Raw genomic sequence first — 18,577 nt, 5'->3', positions numbered from 1 at the left:
GAGGCAAAGAAAGGAGGTGAAGGGTTTTTGGAGTGGTGGTGCCTCTCCCTGGGATGGGGAAGAGGGCGAGAGGGATAGGAGTGGGCCGGGTGTCCAGTTCCATCTGAATGCCCGTGAGAAGGCTCAGCCAAGGGGTTGAGTGGCCAGCTGGATGCAAGGCTCTCTGGAGTGGCAAGAGCAGGCTCCTCCACCTGACCAAGCAGGTGGGAACTCCCGCCTCCCTTGCTCTGCAGGCTGTACCTCTCTTAATGTGGCCTGGGATCACAGCCACCCCTTAGGAGTCAGGAGCTGGTCCGCAGGCTGCCTCTCTCAAGGCCAAGTACACACAGGATTCCTGGGTCTGCTCTTGCTCCTGTCAGATCTCTGAGACCTGCTCCTTTCTCCCCAGCTCCCCATGTGTTGGCCTCCTGGTCAGTCCACCCTCTGACCAGGAGGTCCCAACAAGCACCATCTGTGACAATGATGCCACAACCCTCAAGTGACTTCTGGACCCTCCAAGGCCCTCTCGACTTCGCATCTGACCCATCCTGGCAGGGGCCACACTCTCTGTACAGCTCTTCTTCACTGACTGGCCACTGCGCCCTGAACCCAAAGATCTCCAGGAAGCTCGGTCATGGGAAGAGGACCCGCACGGGCTGGCTGTTACTCTGAAGATCCCAAGAGGAGTGGGACTTCTAAGCCATTAGGTGGCAGCTATAGGAATCAAATGTTTGGGTTCCAGTTCCCCAATCTGTGAGCCATTGGATAAATTCTCTATCCACACCCTAGGCCTGTATTTCCCCAGCTCTAATGGCAGAGGCTGCAGCTATAGCAAACAAGTTTCATTTTCTATCCTGACTCATTTTCTTATTGGTTGCTTGGTGTACTGTGTGGAGAAGGGTCTCAGTGTGGATCTGGGCTCAATAGGTAAGAGATCAGCAGTTGATTAGCAATGTCTGCCAAGGGTATAGGAAGGGGCATTAATTCCATGTTCTGGCCACTCCTAGATTTGACGATCTCTGGGTCCCTTTTAGCCTTGACAAGCTGAGCTTCCTAGGATGGATGGAGCCCAAGCTTACCTGTCATAGTCCTGAATGATTTGTCCAACAGCCCAGATGGCCGACAAATACTCGTTGGTGCCCATGGGGTTGATATAGTGCAAAGAGGAGGGATCAAGGGGATTTCCATTGGAGGCTGTGAAGTCTATGCCAACCTGCAGAGCGGGGAAAGGGCCAACCGGTGTAGCCAGAGACCTCAGCTCCCTAACTCACACCCAAGGAACAGAGAGAGGCTGATGGGACATGGGAAGCCCTCTCATCCCCCAGTCCTGACCCGCCCTCCCATGAGATAGTCTGAAACCTATAAACTATTACTCCTTCAGCTCTAATGCTGTCTGTGGCTCCCTACTGTCCACGTATAACATCTGTTTTGCCCAGATATGATATAAACTTAGAGCCCCAAATTCCTTTTCTCCCCCACTGTCCCTACCCACACCCTCATCTGCTCCCACTTCCAAGCCTTCATTCATGAGGGTCTCTCAACCTGAAGAGCCAGGTCTAATTTTCCTCCAATTTTCAGACCCAACTCAGAAGCCACTGCCCCACTGAAGCTGTCCCAGACACCTGACGTTCACGTGAAGCCATCGCCCCACTGCCCCATCTAGCAAAGGGCACCAGGACCTGGGCTGCCTGGCTGGGCAGTGGCCCCCTTCCCAGTCAGACTGGTGCTCACTGCAGGAAGACACCAGGCCCGGGAGCCAGGTCCAGGGCTGGGCAAAGAGACCGGGGGTGAGAGGTGGGCAGGATACCACGCTCCACCTGCTCCTCAGCCCCAAGGTAATTCTAGCCTCTGCAGGGCAGCACAGAGGAGCGGGGAAGGCTTAGGAGAGGGCCCCAGGGGATGACACGGCCACCTGAGGACTTGGTCAGGATGGAGGGATCCCTGCAGAGGCACAGTTTGGAGTCTAACACACAGGAGGTGCTCAGTGTCACTTTCTGGGTGAACACACACACACACACACACACAGGAGGAATAGTAGGGCCTGGCTTCTCTGCAAGGGATCGGGGGTGGGGGTGGGGTGTAATGGTGACCAGTGGGGTGAGCGGTCAAGGCCAATCCCCTGCCTCCTTGCAGTCCTGCAGCTGCCTTCCAGCCCCCATGGGATCCAGAAGTGGTGGCAGAGAGCTGGGAGGCAGGCAAAGTATGGGGCCCCAGCAGCTTCTCCCCTGGGCCTGAGGCTTCCCTTCGGGGGAGGTTCAGGACAAGTCTGTGGAGCACACGCTCCAGGCCACAGGCAGAGTGACAATTCATTTTCCAATGAATATTCACTGAGCACCTGCCCCGTGCCAGGCACTGAGTGATGCACTGAGGGCGGGGGAAACAAAACAATGGGATACTCACAGTTGCTCGGGGGACAGGGGTGAGCGAGAAATACTTAAGAAAATGTCAAAAGTGGCAATTGCCCTGAAGATAATAAACCAGGAGAAATGACAGAGGTGACCCCTATGTCACAGCCCCCAGGATGGCAGGGCAGCAGCTGCGAGAAGGTTCTGGGAAAGAGCATCCCAGGAGCAGAGAATAGCAGATGCAAAGCCTGACGACAGAGCAGAGCCTGGTGTGCTGGTGGGACAGCGAGGATCAGTGCAGACTGAGCCGAGGGAGCAAGGAGGGGGCAGCAGATGAGGCAGGGAGGGAAGCGGGGAGAAACTGGGCTTTTTTCCATCTGAAAAAGTGTAGCCAGTGGCAGTCAAGACTGGACAGCCAGGCTGATGGCAGCTAAACCCTGACTCAGGCCCATCCACCTCTACCCTCTCTTCTGGGCCACGTTCACCTTGCCCTGGGGATGTCCTTCCTGAAATCTGTCCCCAGTCCCTCCTGTGGCTGCTGTGGCCCAGGCCCTTAGGGAGGCTCCATACTGGGGTGGGGAGGTGGGGGCGGGGTGAGCCTTACCGTGAACATGAGCTGGCAGCCTCCCAGGATGTAGTCCAGGAAGGAGTAGTCCCGGTTTATCTGGAAGGAATCAGAAGGGTCAGCGGGCCCCCGCCCTGTGCCCGAGAGCAGGTGCCCTCCCGTGGCCACGCTCTCACAAACGACCTCAGAGGAGACGTTGCTCGGTGCCCTGACAGGGGTCAAGGAGACCATAAAAGGCAGACAGACCCGATCTGATTACAACACAAACCAAATCTCTCTATAACAAAACACTCGGAGCAACAGTTCCCAAAAGGTGGGACACACACACACACACACACACACACACACACACACACACACACACACACACACAGGCACAGGCACACGCACGCACCACAGGGTCCAGTGTCAATCATGCCTGCCAATTATAGGACAGAGAAAGCCTCAATTTGTCACCATTTGGTCCTTGAGCCTCTGCAGCCCTGACTGACCTTGACTTTGAACAGAGAGGGGCCAGGCCTCGGGCTCAAGGCCTTCTGCTGGAAATTAATAAAGCCGCTAAAACACTGGATGGTCTTTGCCTCCTTTTGGCAAAGGCTATTGGCCTTCCAGTTTGGGCAGTAGAAGGGCTCCTTTCAAAATGAATATGTTTAAGTCAAAAAGGACACCAAGGGATTTCCCGTCGTGGCTCAGGGGTAATGAACCCAACTAGTATCCATGAGGATGTAGGTTCGATCCCTGGCCTTGCTCAGTGGATTAAGGATCTCGCGTTGCTGTGGCTGAGTGTAGGCCGGCAGCAACAGCTCTGATTAGACCCCTAGCCTGGGAACCTCCATATGCTGCAGGTTAGGCCCTAAGAAGCAAAAGCAAAAACAAAAATGAGGAGCCGGCATTGCCATGAGCTATGGTGTAGGTCTCAGACACGGCTCAGACCCCACATGGCTGTGGCTGTGGCTGTGGCTGTGGCTGTGGCTGTGGCATAGACCAGCAGCTGTGGCTCCAATGAGACCCCTAGCCTGGGAACTTCCATTTACCTCAGATGTGGCCCTAAAAAGCAAAAAGACACCAAAATGGGAGGAGACGGGGCTGATTACAAAAAATAATAAGGCAGGAGCCACCAATTATGAAGGGGGATGTTACACAAGTTTCAGAAATAAGGGTCGGAAATTGTGAAGCTGTGACCTGGCACCTTAACTTTCCCCAGGGCACCCCTGCATTGCGACCTCACTGAAGTGAATGCTCACGTAAATTCTAGTCTCCAGATGAGGAAAGTGAGGCCTGGGGACGGCCAGCAGGTAGAGAGCGTGCCAGGACTTGGAACCTTCGGGCCAGGGTTCTTCCAACCCAGGCCTGGGCTGCCTTCCTTAACATCTGGCAGATAAGGAGCCACCAGATATCCAGGGGGCCTGGCCCCTGACCTCAGTCTGGCCCCTGCTGGGGCAACCCCACTGTCCTCCTGGGCCTCCGTGGCCCCAGTTACACCACAGAAGTCACAGGTACCTGAGCCCTTCCTGATGTCACTTGCCAGAGGACAGGGCTCCCCAGCCTGACGGCCCCTGCCCCTCTGATGCTGAACATGCAGTGGGCACAGCCTGGGAAGCAGCAACTGCCCACCATCACCTTCCAACTAGGAGACCCTGGGAGGTCATCTCAGCACCCCCACCCCCGCCTTCCACGCAGGAATGGGATGAGACGAACCCTGTACATGCTTCAACTTGCAGCATCCCCTCTGTACAGATGAGGAGACAGGGGCCCGGAGAGATTAAGCTCAGAAGGTCACGGAGCTGGCATGTGGCACAACTGGGATTTGAACCAGCCCTTGCTGGCTCCATACCCGATGCTCAGCCTGTCCCTCCTGCAGCGATACCTCCCTGTGGGACTGCAATCCTGGCCCCTGCCCTGGGCCCACGCGCGCAGGCTCACCTTGCAGGAACGCAGGATAATGATGCCGGAGTTTTTATAGTTCTTCTTCTTCCTCTGCTTCTTGGGGTTGATACACTCAAACTCCCGCTGGGCCACACCGGAGGAGAAAAAGAAGCTAAACTTGGGGCTTCCATGGGGACTGACCCTCCCCTGGGCCCCAGAGTCTACCCCGCAGCGCTGACCCAGGGGGCAGCACGCCTCCTCCAGGAAGCCTTCCCAGAAATGGTTCCTGCCACCTTGGGCTCATGACAAGCTACACCTGCCCCGAGTAAGAAGACGTGTACCCGCTCTCCATCCCCAGACAACTCATCGGCGTCACGTCTACTGTGGCCCAGGGCCCAGCTCCTCAGTTACGTGGACAGCTCCTGAGTGCTCACTACGACCAGGCACTTTACCTGTATAATCTCATCTAATTCCCACTCTACTCTTCTGCCTCCGCTTCACAGAGAGGAAAACTGAGGCCCGGGGAGATGGGACGTCTTGCTCAGAGATGCGAGGCAGAGAGATGGGCTCTGAGCCCCAGTCTGCCTGATTCAAAAGCTGGAGCCCCTTCCCCATCCCCTGCTGAGGTCTTGGGGGTCACACACTTGCATACATCTCACCGGGACGCCGTCACGAGCCTCACACATCTGTGACACCGAGGTCTGGAACTCGCCAATGAAGTCATGGCCCCCGTCATTGTCATAGTCATAGCACATAACCTGCAGAGGGTCCAGCGAGGTCATCCCAGAGCTGGCCCCCCAGGAGGCACTCAGCTCCTTCAGCTCCCTGAGCAAACTCCATGTCTTTTTGGGGGTGTTGCCTCCCTTTCCCCCCAGATCTGACTGGCTGGCTTGGGGTGATGCTGGTAGCTCCAGAACCTGCAGGAAGCCTTCCCTGACTGCTGGGAAATGGAGAAAGGTGCCGCCTCCAGCACTGGAGGCTGTTCCCTCTGGTGCAGGAAGCTGAACACCTCACTGTCTGGGTTGTGGCCCACCTGGGACACAGCCTGGAGCCCTCCCTAGACTGGTGCTTTTTCCTGAGATGGGCACAAAATCATCCCCCAGCTTGATATGCTAACTTAGCTGCCAAGAGACTCCTAGGAGGAAGGCACAGGTTACTGTACCCATTCTACTGAGAGGTAAACTGAGGCCCTGAGTGGGAAGCACTTGCCCAAGGTCTCACAGCAGCAGTAGTAGAGCCAGAACTGGACCCCGAGTTTCTTGGAGCCCTGTCCGGGGATCCCTATGTGGCCCCACTGCCTCCCCCAACCCTCCTCTGCACTCAGCCCCGGCCCCTGAGGGCTGAGGACTTTCAGAGACCAGTAATCACCATCTTCATCACAGCGACAACACTTGGTCGTTTCCAAGGTGATGCTGCGCTCGTTATCCTCGCGAGTAGCACACAGCCCTCTGGGAGGAACAGGGCGGTCGCTCTGTTCCCGTTGTAGACAGGGGCTCCCAGAGATGAGGGCCCTGCCCAGACCATTCAGAGGGTCGGGCAGCGCCAGGCCAAGGCCCCAGGCCTCCTGCCCCTCCCCCCACACGGCTTCCTGTTCCATCTTCATAAGGAAGAGCTTTGCCAAGGTGTCCCCAGGAAGCCCCGGGAGGGAGGACGACAGCAGGGTTCCTGGAGCCCCCCCTCACCTGGATGGGCTTCTCCATGTCCCCATCACACAGGGACACCAATGGCACAGTGAATGGCTTCCAGACGGGGTCCAGTGTGTACTTGATGACCTGCAGGACAGTGAGGGGCAAGGGTGAGCTCAGGTGCGGGGCCAGCAATGCTCTGGGGCTGGGCCAGTCCAATGGGACAGAGCAGCGGCAAGGCAGAGAGAGCCACAGCCACGCTTCTAGGGATGGAAGTGCGCACCCCTGTGGCAGGGAGGGAACAAGTCCTTCAGGTGCCATCATGGGCTTCCCTGTGCACTGCAGGACTGTGACTGCCCAGCGCCATCCTGGGCTGTCGTCATCCTGAGCGGGCCATAGAGAGGGAGGCTGTTCCCAAGGCAGAAGGAAGCTCCCAGCAGAATGGGATCTGAGTGGGCTGGCCGGGCAGGCCCGCTGGCTCAGAGACCCCCTGGAGCTCCAGGCACCCACCTCAGTCCTGTGGACCAGCATCCACTTGCCATCATCTCCTGGTTTATAAAACTCGAGAAATGGGTCTGACTTCCCAAAGAGGTCCTGGAGGAAGCAGGAGGATGCGGGTGAGAGAGGCACAACTCTATTGGATTCAGATGTGATGGGGGTGTGATCCAGCTGCCGCCCCCAGTCCCGCATCAGGAGTGGGAGCTGTGGGCAGAGCCAGCCTGGCCCCTCTCCCCTCGGCCTCTGCAGAGCTCAGCAAGGGGCCCAGGGCAGCTGCAGCCCCTTGGAACCATGCAGCATCCCCAGGAGAAACCACCCCATCCTGGAGTAGCCAGTGCCTGTGCTCAGAGAGACCCTGAGACCTGGAGCCTGTGGAAGTTACAACTCCAGCATTTTAGATGGGGCAGGACATCAAGAGGGAGGTTGTTCCCCAGGCGGTAGGAGGCACCCAGCAGGGTGGGATGTTCATTTATTTTAGTGGGAATCTGAAACACTGAAACTATCCTAGCAGAAGGTCCTTTAAAACTCCATTTATTTGAGAAAACGTGTCATTCTAGGAGCTCCCACTGTGGCACAGTGGGTTCAGGATCCAGCATTATCTCTGCAGCGGCACAGGTTTGATCCCCGGCCTGGCTCAGTGGGGTGAGGATTCAGCGTTGCCACAGCTGTAGTGTATGTAGGTTGCAGCTGTGGCTTGGAGTCAATCCCTGGCCAAGGGACTTCCACCTGCCGCAAGTGCAGCAAAAAAAAAAAAGGTGTCATTCTAAAGATGCTGTATATTCAAGAGGGGGAGACGCTCAATAAGTAAATAATATACATTAAGCAGCAATTAGTGTTAAGGAGACAAAGGAGGAGGGAACAGAAAATCAGGGATCACTGCAATTTCAGGGAAGGCCTCACTAGAAGGTGACGCACAAGCAAGGGCTTGAGGGAGGGCCTGTCATGAGAATACTCAGGGCAAAGAACATTCCAGACACAGGGAACAAGTGCAAAGGTCCTGAGGCCCGAGGATGCCTGGGGGAAATCCTAGGACAACACAGAGGCTGATGTGGCTGAAACAGAATGAAGTCAGGGAGTCAGGGGCTGCGGACACATTGGGTGGGGCCCCGAAGGTTATCAAAAGGACACGCACTTATGCTCAGCGAGATAGGGAGCCCCAAGGAGGAGGTTTCCAGCCCCGTCTCGAATACCTCTAAGTGATGGGAAAGCCACCACCTCCGTGGTGAAGACTCATCTGGGGTGGCCAGTAGGGCCATGTGCTATGAACTTGTCCATGGAGGGGCAATGCAGGTGGTGGCCAGAGGCCCCCAAGCCAGGCCACCCAACCCCAGCGCTGGGGGAGCAACCCCAGGGCTGCTTCTCGATGGAGGACCCCTCTGCTGCCTGCCTCACCTTCTTGTCCAGCTTCCTGCCTGCCAGACTCAGCGTGATGACCCGGTTGTCCGACAGCTCCTGGGCAGCAATCTGTGAGACCAGAGGAGTGCTGGGGTCAGGGCTGCTCCCCAGATGCCCTCCGGCTGCCCTTCAGGCAAGGTGGACAGAGGCTGCCCCAAGGGTCAACCCTCCAGGGCTAGGAGAGGAGGGGAGGGCAAGGATATTGCCAGGTGATGCTGGCTAAGTCTCCTGTCTCCCTAAAGCCTGTTTCCCTCTTCTGGAAAATGAGATTTTTAGTAAAAACTCATCTGGAGTTCCCAATGTGGCTCAGTGGGTTATGAAGCCAAATAGTATCCATGAAGATACGGGTTCGATCCCTGGCCTTGCTCAGTGGCTTAAGGACCTACCATTGTCGTAGGTCACAGACGTCGCTCGGATCTGGTGTGGCTGTGGCATAGGCTGGCAACTGCAACTCTGATTCGACCCCTAGCCTAGGAACCTCCATATGCCCTAGGTGTGGCCCTTAAAAAAACAAACAAACAAACAAACAAAAAACCCACCTCATCTGGATATGAGAAATAAGAAAATGACCCCCATGTGGCTCAAAAGAGAGGCCGTGAGATGGTGGGGGAGTTGAAGCAGAGACCTGATATGGGGGTGGTCTTGAGCTCTGGGGGAGAAGCTCGGGCCAGAGAGCAGCCAGACAGGCCCCCTGCCGCCCCCACTGCAGACCCAGGGAGCACACACAACCACCCCCGCACACTAAGGCTGCCTCCACTCTGAGGCTCGGAACCCTGAGGCCCAGGGCAGGGAAGGCACCACCTGAACTCCCTCGGCTGGCTGGGCGGCTCGCACGGGTCATGGGGCATCCATGCCTTGGCCATCAGCCAAGCCCTCTGACCCCAGGCCAGCCAGCGATGCGCCAGCCCGGTGACCCCGAAGCTGCCACCTGCCCTCTCTGGGCCGCTCCTCTCCCCTCCCCCACAGAGCGGCAGGGAAAGCCCTCTGGCCACCAGCAGCCCAGGTGGGCTTCCTCCCCTTCCCCACCTTGAGGACGGCCTCCCCTAAGAAGCTATTTGACCCTGAGAACCCCAGACAGGCCGGGCTGGAGGCCCTTCCTCCCCTCCAGCTGAGACTTAGCCAACAACCCTGGAGGGGCGGCCCCTTTATTGCCCCCATTTCACAGGAGGAGGGAACCCGGGTCTAGATGGGGAACCTCCGGAAACGCTGGGGGCGGGGCAGCACGCCCCTTGGGTGGGATGTGTCCAGGCTGGCATCCAGTGGGGGGCAGCCGGCTTGTGCATTTAGACAGGGACGTCTTGAACCCCAAGAGGTGACATTCCCCAGGAGGGGACCATTCGGTGTCAGGGACAATGGATTAGGGCCTGGTGTAAGTGCCAGGTAGGCTAAGAATTCATTTTGCCTTGACCTCGGGCTGAGCACCAAGGGAACAAAAACAGCCAAGACTTCTGGGTCCCTCACAGCGTCAAATGCATGACTCTGCAGGCAGTGGGGAGCCAGGAAGGTTCCAGAGCAGGGGAGTGGCACCGCGTGAACACACACAGGTGCAGCCCTCCTCCCCACCAGCGCGGCCACTTCCCCTGGCTTCGCACGGGCTCTGATGGGGGACGATCCAGGAGAGACTCTCACTAGCTGAACCGGCTCAGGGCACTTCCTCCCTGGGCGTCAGCGGTCTCGTTGGTAAGACCAGGTTTCCTTGCCTTCCAGGAGTCTGGGCACCAGAGAGCTCATCCATGCCAGGGGCCTGCGCATGGCAAGAATCACTGTGCATCGTACAATCACTGCGCGTTGTACAATCACCACGCATCACAGGAATCATTGCGCATTGCAGAGCCGCAAGCAGAGCTCCCCTGGGCAAGGCTCTCCTGAAGCGCCTGAAAGACCCCCAAGGGTGGATGGGCAGGGGCCAAGCCGGGAAGGGGTGCGGCGGAGGCGCGGGGGCTCTGGAGGCCTCCAGGGCTGAGTAGGCACGTCCCTGCCCCGCGAGCCGACGTGGGGGCTCCTGGCAGCCCCCACCCCCAGCCCCCAGCTTGGCGGCTCCATCAAATGTGGAGCCAGGAGCCCGTTGCTAAGAGACCTGTTGCTAAGTTGTAAGTTGGGCTTTTTTACTCCAAACAAAGCTGGTGATTATCTGCCAGTGAAGCGGCCCATTGATGGGGGCAGGGCAGTGGGCCGTGCGGCTGGTGGGGGCACAGAGAGCAGGGAGGGGGGCGGGTACCGTAATCAAGCCCTTCCCAGCAGGCTTGTCATTTATCAGCAGCAGAGGCCGAGTGATCTTCTTGCTGGAGACAATCTGGAGGGAGAGAGGACAGAGAGATGCTGGCCCTGTGAGGGCTGGCGAGGAAGATCCTTAACAGGCGCCACTCAGAGCAAGATGCTCCATGCCAGGCGCCGGCTAGACCTCCCCCTGCGTGATCCCCACCATGGGAGGCAGACAGCAACCACGGCTAACCGCACTGGGCAGCAGAGGAGACGGAGGGAGGCCCAGAGAGGTTAAGACACTTGCCCCAGGTCCCGCCGCTGGGCTGGAATCCCAGCGGTCCCATGCCCGCTGATCTGGCTGCCCCCAGGAAAAAGGCTCTTGCAAGGCCCACCTTCTGGAGACCAGTGCAGGGAGTTCAGCCCCCTGACCACCCACCTCCCCTGGAGCGATTCACAGCCCCCACCCGCCCAGGGTGTGAGCCCTGATGGAGAAGATCAAGCCCTGATGCCTTCTGTGTGTGCGCATCGGTTTGAGGAGTGAATGCATTCGCACAGGCTTCAAGGCTCAATAAATACGGCACAGAAAGGCAAAGCCGAAGTCTCTGGAACGTCGCCCTCCCACCCGCCTTTGTACACCCTCTTCCCACACCCTCCACACGCCACGGTTCTCCGTTTCTTGGGGAAGATGCCAGTGGTTCTTTGTGCCACTAGCGTGTTCCTAGTCCCCCCCCCGCCATGCTGGTTCTTCTTCCTAGTCCACTCTCCACCCTTCCCCACCTGGGGACCCCAGCACCCGGCTCCCGATCCTCTGGCTTGTGGGGGTTCAGCCACTGGGGGCGCCAGCAGGAACTGGGAGAGCAGGAGGGGAGAAGGGCTGGGCTGTGGCTTGGCAGAAGCTTTGTTGCTCATCCTTGGCCTTGGTTCTAGTCCAGAGGCCTCCCGTGGCGGCCACAGCTCTCCCCAGGCCCTGACAACACCACTTCCTGCTGGGCCCCGCCCCCGAGGCTAGGGGTGGCCGGGCTTCCCGCTGGCCTCAGGCCCCGGGTACGTTTCCCCACCCCTTGTGGGCTCCCTGGCCCTGCCCACTGGTCAGTGGGCTCTCTCCTCAGTTACCCTTTGTGGTGGGCAGCCTGAGAGACACACCACACTTCTTACACAACTGCTGGGCCCTTGCTTTTTTATTGAACATCAACTCCTGGCAGGCCCGGGGGCACTTCAGTCTCCACTGGCACGTTTCAAAGGCTTTTCTGTTTTATTCACCTACCATCCTTATAGGCTGGGCAGAGCAGTCATCATTATCTGCAAGTAAGATACGGGGAACTGGAGGCTCAGAAGGGGCTGGGGGCTTGCCTTAGGGCACGGAGCCCCCAAAACTGACTGGAACTTGTGTCAGGGGCTCCTAGCCCTGCAACCTCCATTAGCCTACCAAAACCGAAGCTGGAAGGGGAAGCGTGACCCAGAGAGGGAAAGGAATTTACCCAAGGTCACACAGTGAGCCAGCCACGAAGTGGGACTACCATGGTGACTTGGTTGCTAGTCGGAGGCTCCCTCCCCAGGACGTCAAGACCACACCTGCTTTCTATCAATCAGAAGCTCTGGCCACAGGCGGCCGCTGCTGTGTGGTAACATCCGGCCAGCCCTGTGCTCAGCGCCCTCCAACAGGAGCGCTTGGGTCTGGCCCTGACGCCAGCAGCATCCTTCCTCCTTTATGGGCCTGCTGGCCCCCAGGGCTCTCTGCACTTGTGATGCCACCTTGGGGGCCAGACAGAGCAAAGCAGGCAGCAGGAGACACTCCAGAGGGGAGGCCTGGTCCCTGGGAGAGCCAGGAACTGCCCTGCCCGCGCCCTCCACGCCGCCCCATTTGGAGGGGGCCCGGCTCACCGTGCCCAGGCTGCAGGAGAACTGGCCCAGAAAATCATGCTCCTCAAGCTTCGTGCTGGACTTGTCCTGGTCGAACAGGGCAAACTTGAGCCTCTGCACCTCCTCGAAGCGGTAGTCAAGCACGAACTTCTTGGAGAAGGCGGGGTTGAGGTTGTTGACGGCAGTTTCTGTCCTGTCATACTGGCAGAGGGGCAGGGAGACGGGAGTCAGAGCAGGTGGCTGGTTCACCCCTTCACGGGCCGCCGGAGATCATGGTGCTAACAGTCTGAACACCCATCTCTGTGCCAGGCACCCCAGCCTGGGTGGCTGCGGCCATCACTGCTCCCAGCCCACAGATGAGGACAATGAAGCCCAGATAGGTTCCGTGACTGACCCAAGGCTCAACAGCTGGAGGGCAGGGCCGAGATCTGAACCCCAGTCTGACCCTCGCATGCACGCCTGTAACCCACCGGGCCCTGGTTCCACACCCAGGCCCCAGAGCTTGGGCTCTGCCCCTGCCTAGATAAGTGACAGAGGGAAAGTCCCTGTCCCCACCCGGACCGCAGTTTCCACTTCTGTAAAAGGAAAGGATTTGACTCTCTGGGGTTTTCATCCTTCGTATTTGGGGAGAACCCTTTTTTCTCAAACCGCATTTTAAAAGGAAGCTGAGAGAAGAAGGGGGGGGGGGGGTACCCGGGGGAAGGGCGCGCAGGAATCCACATCTCCCGGGAGACGGATGTTTACACGCGCCCGGATCCCGGGAATGTCAAGACTGGGGACCGAGTGGCCCCCACGCCCCACATGCTGTGCAAACTGAGGCCAGAGGAAGAACAGGGCCTTGTACTGTGGGTCACTGTGGGGCTGGGACAGGAACCCCGCCCCTGGCCTCCTGCTTGGAGGCCCCAAACCGCGGAGTCTGGGTGACAGTCTATTTTGGAGCCTGGGCTGTGTTGATTTTTCCTCCCAGCCACCCCATTTCCAGGGGCTGGAGAGCAGCAGGGACGGAAGAGGTCACGGCCCTGGGCTATTTTTAGCCAGGGTGTCTAGCCTGAGTGGGACAGAGATTGTCAGGGAGGTGGGGACACAGGGGGTAGGGCGGGAAAGGACGTCACTCCCTGCGGGGCAGCGGGGGGTTCCGGAAACCTGGCAGAAGGGACTCCAGACACGCCAGCCTCAGGCCTGGGGCTTCCTCCGGGGAGTCCTCTGTTGACCCCGTGTCCCACCACCCACTTCTGGCTGCACCGCCAAGGTGCTCTGCCCACCCTGTGCCCCAGTTGCCCTCTGTAAGATGGGGCAAAACTCCCAGCTCATTTCCTTGGCTTCGTAAGAAGGAGCCAACATCTGTGGAAACCACAGTATGCTCTGCGGGATGCCCACCAAGCCCTAGTTAAACGTATCTGGGAAAATTCACGTGCAGGTGAAACTAGCTGCAAGGCCGGCTCTCAAGCTGTTAACAGCCTTCTCCCGGACAGGCGGGTTCCTCACCCTTTTGGTTTCCTTGCTTCTACCTGGATTTTCTCAATGCACTACACTGAACACAGGCCCCTCTGGGAATAGGAAGCAAAGCCTTTGTGTGTGTGTGTGTCTTTTTAGGGCCACAGCCTCGGCATATGGATGTTCCCAGGCTAGGGGTCGAATTGGAGCTACAGCTGCCAGCCTACACCACAGCCACAGCAATGCCAGATCCTTAACCCACTGAGCGAAGCCAGGGATCTAACCTGCATCCTCATCGACACCAGTTGGGTTCTTTGCTGCTAAGCCACAATGGAAACTCCAAAACAAAGCCATTTTTAAACCTTGTAAGTTTTGGAGAGTTCCCATTGCGGTGCAGCAGAAACAAATCCAACTAGGAACCATGAGGTTGCTGGTTCGATCCCTGGGTTAAGGATCCGGCGCTGCCATGAGCTGTGGTGTAGGTCGCAGATAGCTCGGATCTTGCGTTGCTGTGGCTCTGGTGTAGGCCGGCAGCTGTAGCTCTGATTCGACCCCTAGCCTGGGAACCTCCATGTGCCGTGGGTGCGGCCCTAAAAAGACAAAAGAAAAAACAAACAAACAAAACACAAATAAACCTTGTAAGTCTTAACAATTTGTGTTTCTCAATAACCTTCCTTAAGCTGCATCTTTCCCCAGTCCTCGGGCCAAAGCCTTCCAGGTCAGAAGTCCTTGGCTGTGGCACCAACATTCCTGGCTCCGGGGCTCTCCAAGGTGGCAGGGGGAATTAAAAAATCCTCATTTCACAGATAAGGCAACAGGCTCAGAGAGGGATAGCCACTTGCCCAGCCACCCAGCAGGAAGTGACAGAGCTGGGGCTTGGTCCAGCTCTGGGACCAAAGTCTGAGTTCCCTATTTCTCTGTTTGCTCCTCATTGACTGTGCTCATTTAGGAATAAGTGGGGAAAGTTATCTTAAAAATGGAAGCAATGGAGTTCTCATAACTCGACTCGTATCCACGAGGACGCAGGTTTGATCCTTGACCCGGCTCAGTGGGTTAAGGATCTGGTGCTGCCGCAAGCTGTGGTGTAAAGTCGTGGATGTGGCTTGGATCCCGTGTTGCTGTGGCTGTGGCATAGGCCAGCAGCTCCAGCTCAGATTTGACCCTTAACCTGGGAATTTCCATGTGCTGCACGTGTGGCCCTAACAAGCGAAAAAAAAAAAATTTTTTTCTAAGTAACCGTGACTTCCAGGGGCCTGACCCGGGATCCAGCGGGAGCTCCTCCCCAGCACTGCAACCACCCTCCACCCCCTGCAGACGCACACGGAGGGGCCTCACCTCGATCCACCTGCAATCATTCTCTGTGAAGAGGACACAGAAGGGGTCGGACTTGGAGGTGACGTCCCGGTCCAGCAGGTTCTGGCCACTCACCGACAGCTCCACCTTGCACACGCAGTACTGGGAGCCCACGGGGGCCGCCCCCGATGCTGGGGCACCCCCGCCCGGTATGTAGGCCATGGGGGTCGGCAATGGCGGCAGTAGTTCCTCACAGTCTAGGGGGACAGCACTGGGGGTCAGCGAGGGGACAGATGTCTGTCTATCCCAACACACCACCCTGGGGAGGCGTCATCACCAGACCCAGCAAGATGTGGGGACAGAGATGGAAGGCAAAAGCTTGGAGAAAGAATGCAAGAAATGTATGAAAAACACGTCTCTAGGAGGAGTGTTCAGTTTGTCTTTGAAGTTATTTCTCTGCTTTGGTCCCTCTTTACCTGTGAGATACAAGTAATTTACAGATGTGTGATGCCCATGTGTCCGTGTTGCCCCTATCAGTGCAGCAACAAATCAGAGTGGACACAGGCATCCCATTCATTCTGCCAGGAAAACATGGGCTTCTCATGAGCAATTTTCAACAGGCACCTTGTGGCTACAATGGAGGTTGTAAATGCTCGGGTTTCCCTCACTGCCTAGGCCACTAGGAAGCTCACTTCTGGTCACTTCCAAAATTTGAGTTTGTTCATTATCTGTCATGTTCATTCTGTATCGCCAGCCTAAGAACAGTGACTGGTGCACAGGAAGCACTCAGTATATATTTTGTTTGTTTTTCTTTTTCTTTTTCCTTTTTTCGGGTCATAGCCACAGCATATGGAAGTTCCCAGGCTAGGGGTCGGATCAGAACTACAGCTGCCGGCCTACACCACAGCCGCAGCAACACAGGATCCGAGCCATGTCTGCGATCTGTACCACAGCTCACAGCAATTCCAGATCCTTAACCCACTGAGTAAAGACAAGGATCGAACCCACATCCTCATGGATACTAGTCAGATTCATTCTGCTGCGCCACAAGTGGAACTCCTATTTTGTTTTTTTGGTTTTTTTTTTTTTGGCTTTCTAGGGCCACACTCACAGCACATGGAAGTTCTCAGGCCAGGGGTCATATCAGAGCTGCATCGGCCAGCCTACCCTGCAGTCACAGCAACGTAGGATCTGAGCCGAGTCTGCGACCTACACTGCAGCTCACAGCAATGCCGGATCCCCAACCCACTGAGCAAGGCCAGGGATGGAACCCGCATCCTCACGGATCCTAGTCGGACTCACCACCGCTGAGCCATGACGGGGACTCCTCAGTATATATTTGTTGAATAAAAAAGATGAGTGTATAAATCAACAAATAGACAAACCTTCCCTAGCGCGCAGAGCTTGCCCGAGTCGGGCCTTACCCTCAACGCTGAATTCACTCTTTCACTCGGACGCAAAGTCCCCAAATTCCAGGCTTTACGAACCCCCTCCGCTGTGAAGGTAAATTTCTGGTATTTCTTTACTCGAAGCAGCTCTGTTTGCCTCTGAGTGGAAGGTGTTCATCTGGAGCAAGCGTGGAGAAACCCATCTCCAGGGGCAGAGGGGAGCTCTGGGTCCCAAACGGAGCAGGCCCTACACACGAGCCCTCTGGCTCTCTGTGCCTCGGTTTCCTCATCTGCCCACGAGATGTCCCGACACAGTCCTACGAGGCTCCTGGACTCAGATCCTACCTCCACGGGCACATGTGAAGTGAACACAGGCCTGCATCCGTGTGGATGAGCCCAGCACCTGGACGCTCACCTGCAAAGGCCAAGGTCTGACACCTTGACTAACCTCCCCGGTGCTTGGGTCCCTGGCCGTGCACCGGAGAAGGAGGCAAGAAGAGGGCCTTCCTTCTGGGGACACGAACCCACCTGACCGAGCTGCCCTGCACTGTCTATAAGCTGAGCCCGACACCTGCACGACGACACCAATCCTTCCTCAGCCTGGGGGGGCAGGTCCTAATATCGGCCCCATTTTCCAGAACATGACACCCAGGCTGGATCATTTATTCTAGAGAGTCTCCTAGGTCCCAAGACCTGAGCCAGTGCTGGGATCCTGCAGGGAGAAGCCCACCCGGCCTCAGCCCCCTGGGAGCTCCTGTTTCTGCCTGGCTGATGGCTTGGGGAGGGTGGCTGGGTCCCACGGGCTGCAGGCTCAGGGAGGGCGCTGTGGCTTTACTGTGAGAGTGGTGGAAGTCCTGATGGGTTTTAAGCAGACAGGTGACATGATCTGATTTGTGTTTTAAAAGCTCACTCCAGCCCCCGTGGGGAGAAGGGGTGGTGAGACTAAGGAGAGGCAGCAGGGAGGCCGGGGAGGAGGCAGCTGTCACCAGGCCCACTCTCCCTCCCTCCGACCCCAGCCACAGCCCGCTCCCCAAGCACTGCCAGCCTCTCACTGGGCAGACAAAGCCCTGGTCTGCAGGAGGCCTGGGCGGGGGGTGAGGCCTGTAGCCAGAGGCCCCTCTCCGTCTCCCACTCCAGACACAGTGCCCCAGGCGTGCCTGGCAGTGAGAGGATCCGGACAGCGACAAAGCCAGTGTTCAGCCCCCTCCCTCCCCTGTCTGTCCCTAGAACCTCATTATAATCACACGAGCCCGGAGCATCAGGACAGCACTGCAATTTGCCTGCAGGATTTATTCTTGTCGTGTAAAAATTAGTTTCCATTGGAGGGGCTGCAGGGCCGCCCTCCTTCTCACTGTATGCAGCTGGGTGGCCGTGCCAAGTGGAGGAGCAGTGAGCAAATCCTCGGGGGAGCAGGGCCACCCGAAATGGACATCTCACCCGGTGGCTGAGAGAACACCTGTTGGTGCGTACAGCTACCCAGACGTGTGGGGGGGGGAACGACACAACAGCCCATCCCATTTTACACAGCAGGAAACTGAGGCTCACAGCAGGAGTCACCTGTCCAAGGTCCCAGAGCCAAGAGACAGCAGAGGTAGGGTGTGAGCCAGAGCTCCAGACTCCCAGGCCAATGTGTAGCCTTCTGGGGTCCAGCATGGTGGGACCGAGAACCTGGGGGCGCCATCTGAGAAGTCAGCCAGGCCAGAGGGAGCCTGAGGCTAAGAGGGCCCCAAGCGCCCCAGGTTCCTCAGGGGTTACCCTGCCCACGCCCTTCCTCTCCCACTGACAGGGTGGATTCCAGCTCACCCGGCTCATCTCTGCCTCACAGGCCTCCTGCATGACAGGCTATGTACCACCCCGCCTGCTGGGCCACCATCCCGCCTGCTGCCAAGTCGGAGACCTCTGGTTTCATCCTGGGGGGTGTCAGGTATACACGCCCAGGTTCACACACTTCCTGGTGCATGTACCCAGGGGTACACACAGATAAACACACACACACACACACACGCACGCACGCACGCACGCACATGTCCCCAGACTAACAGGCCAGCGCTCAGAGGAACGCTCTGGGCCACTTCTTCCCCCATCCTCCCCTGTCTGAGGTCTGAGCTGCCATCCTCACTCTGTCCT

The 18,577-nt window shown here is 57.5% G+C and overlaps 1 protein-coding gene across 2 annotated transcripts in view; it reads right to left on the bottom strand.

Moving 5' to 3' along the window:
• Positions 1–18,577, bottom strand: part of CPNE2 (copine 2) — a 49,688-nt gene that overhangs the window by 16,426 nt on the left and 14,685 nt on the right. The window contains exons 2-11 of one of the 2 annotated variants that reach the window (XM_084959822.1): positions 14,938–15,319; positions 12,357–14,328; positions 10,492–10,566; positions 8,271–8,342; positions 6,891–6,974; positions 6,438–6,527; positions 5,415–5,513; positions 4,813–4,899; positions 2,929–2,988; positions 1,059–1,192 (exon numbers count right to left, since the gene is read on the bottom strand). In XM_084959822.1, the coding sequence (XP_084815948.1) occupies positions 1,059–1,192; positions 2,929–2,988; positions 4,813–4,899; positions 5,415–5,513; positions 6,438–6,527; positions 6,891–6,911 (491 nt within the window). In that variant the 5' untranslated portion in view covers positions 6,912–6,974; positions 8,271–8,342; positions 10,492–10,566; positions 12,357–14,328; positions 14,938–15,319. The remainder of the gene's footprint in view (positions 1–1,058; positions 1,193–2,928; positions 2,989–4,812; positions 4,900–5,414; positions 5,514–6,437; positions 6,528–6,890; positions 6,975–8,270; positions 8,343–10,491; positions 10,567–12,356; positions 14,329–14,937; positions 15,320–18,577) is intronic. The other variant, XM_021093901.2, reaches the window with a different exon arrangement.

The sequence above is a fragment of the Sus scrofa genome, chromosome 6 (assembly GCF_054392235.1).
Source record: "Sus scrofa isolate SSC_HxYL_T2T_F1_AM1 chromosome 6, Sscrofa_HxYL_maternal_Yorkshire_Landrace_v2.0, whole genome shotgun sequence".
Lineage (NCBI taxonomy): Eukaryota > Metazoa > Chordata > Mammalia > Artiodactyla > Suidae > Sus > Sus scrofa.
The sequence above is the reverse complement of the archived record's forward strand: the minus strand, read 5'-3'. Positions and strand labels throughout refer to the sequence as shown.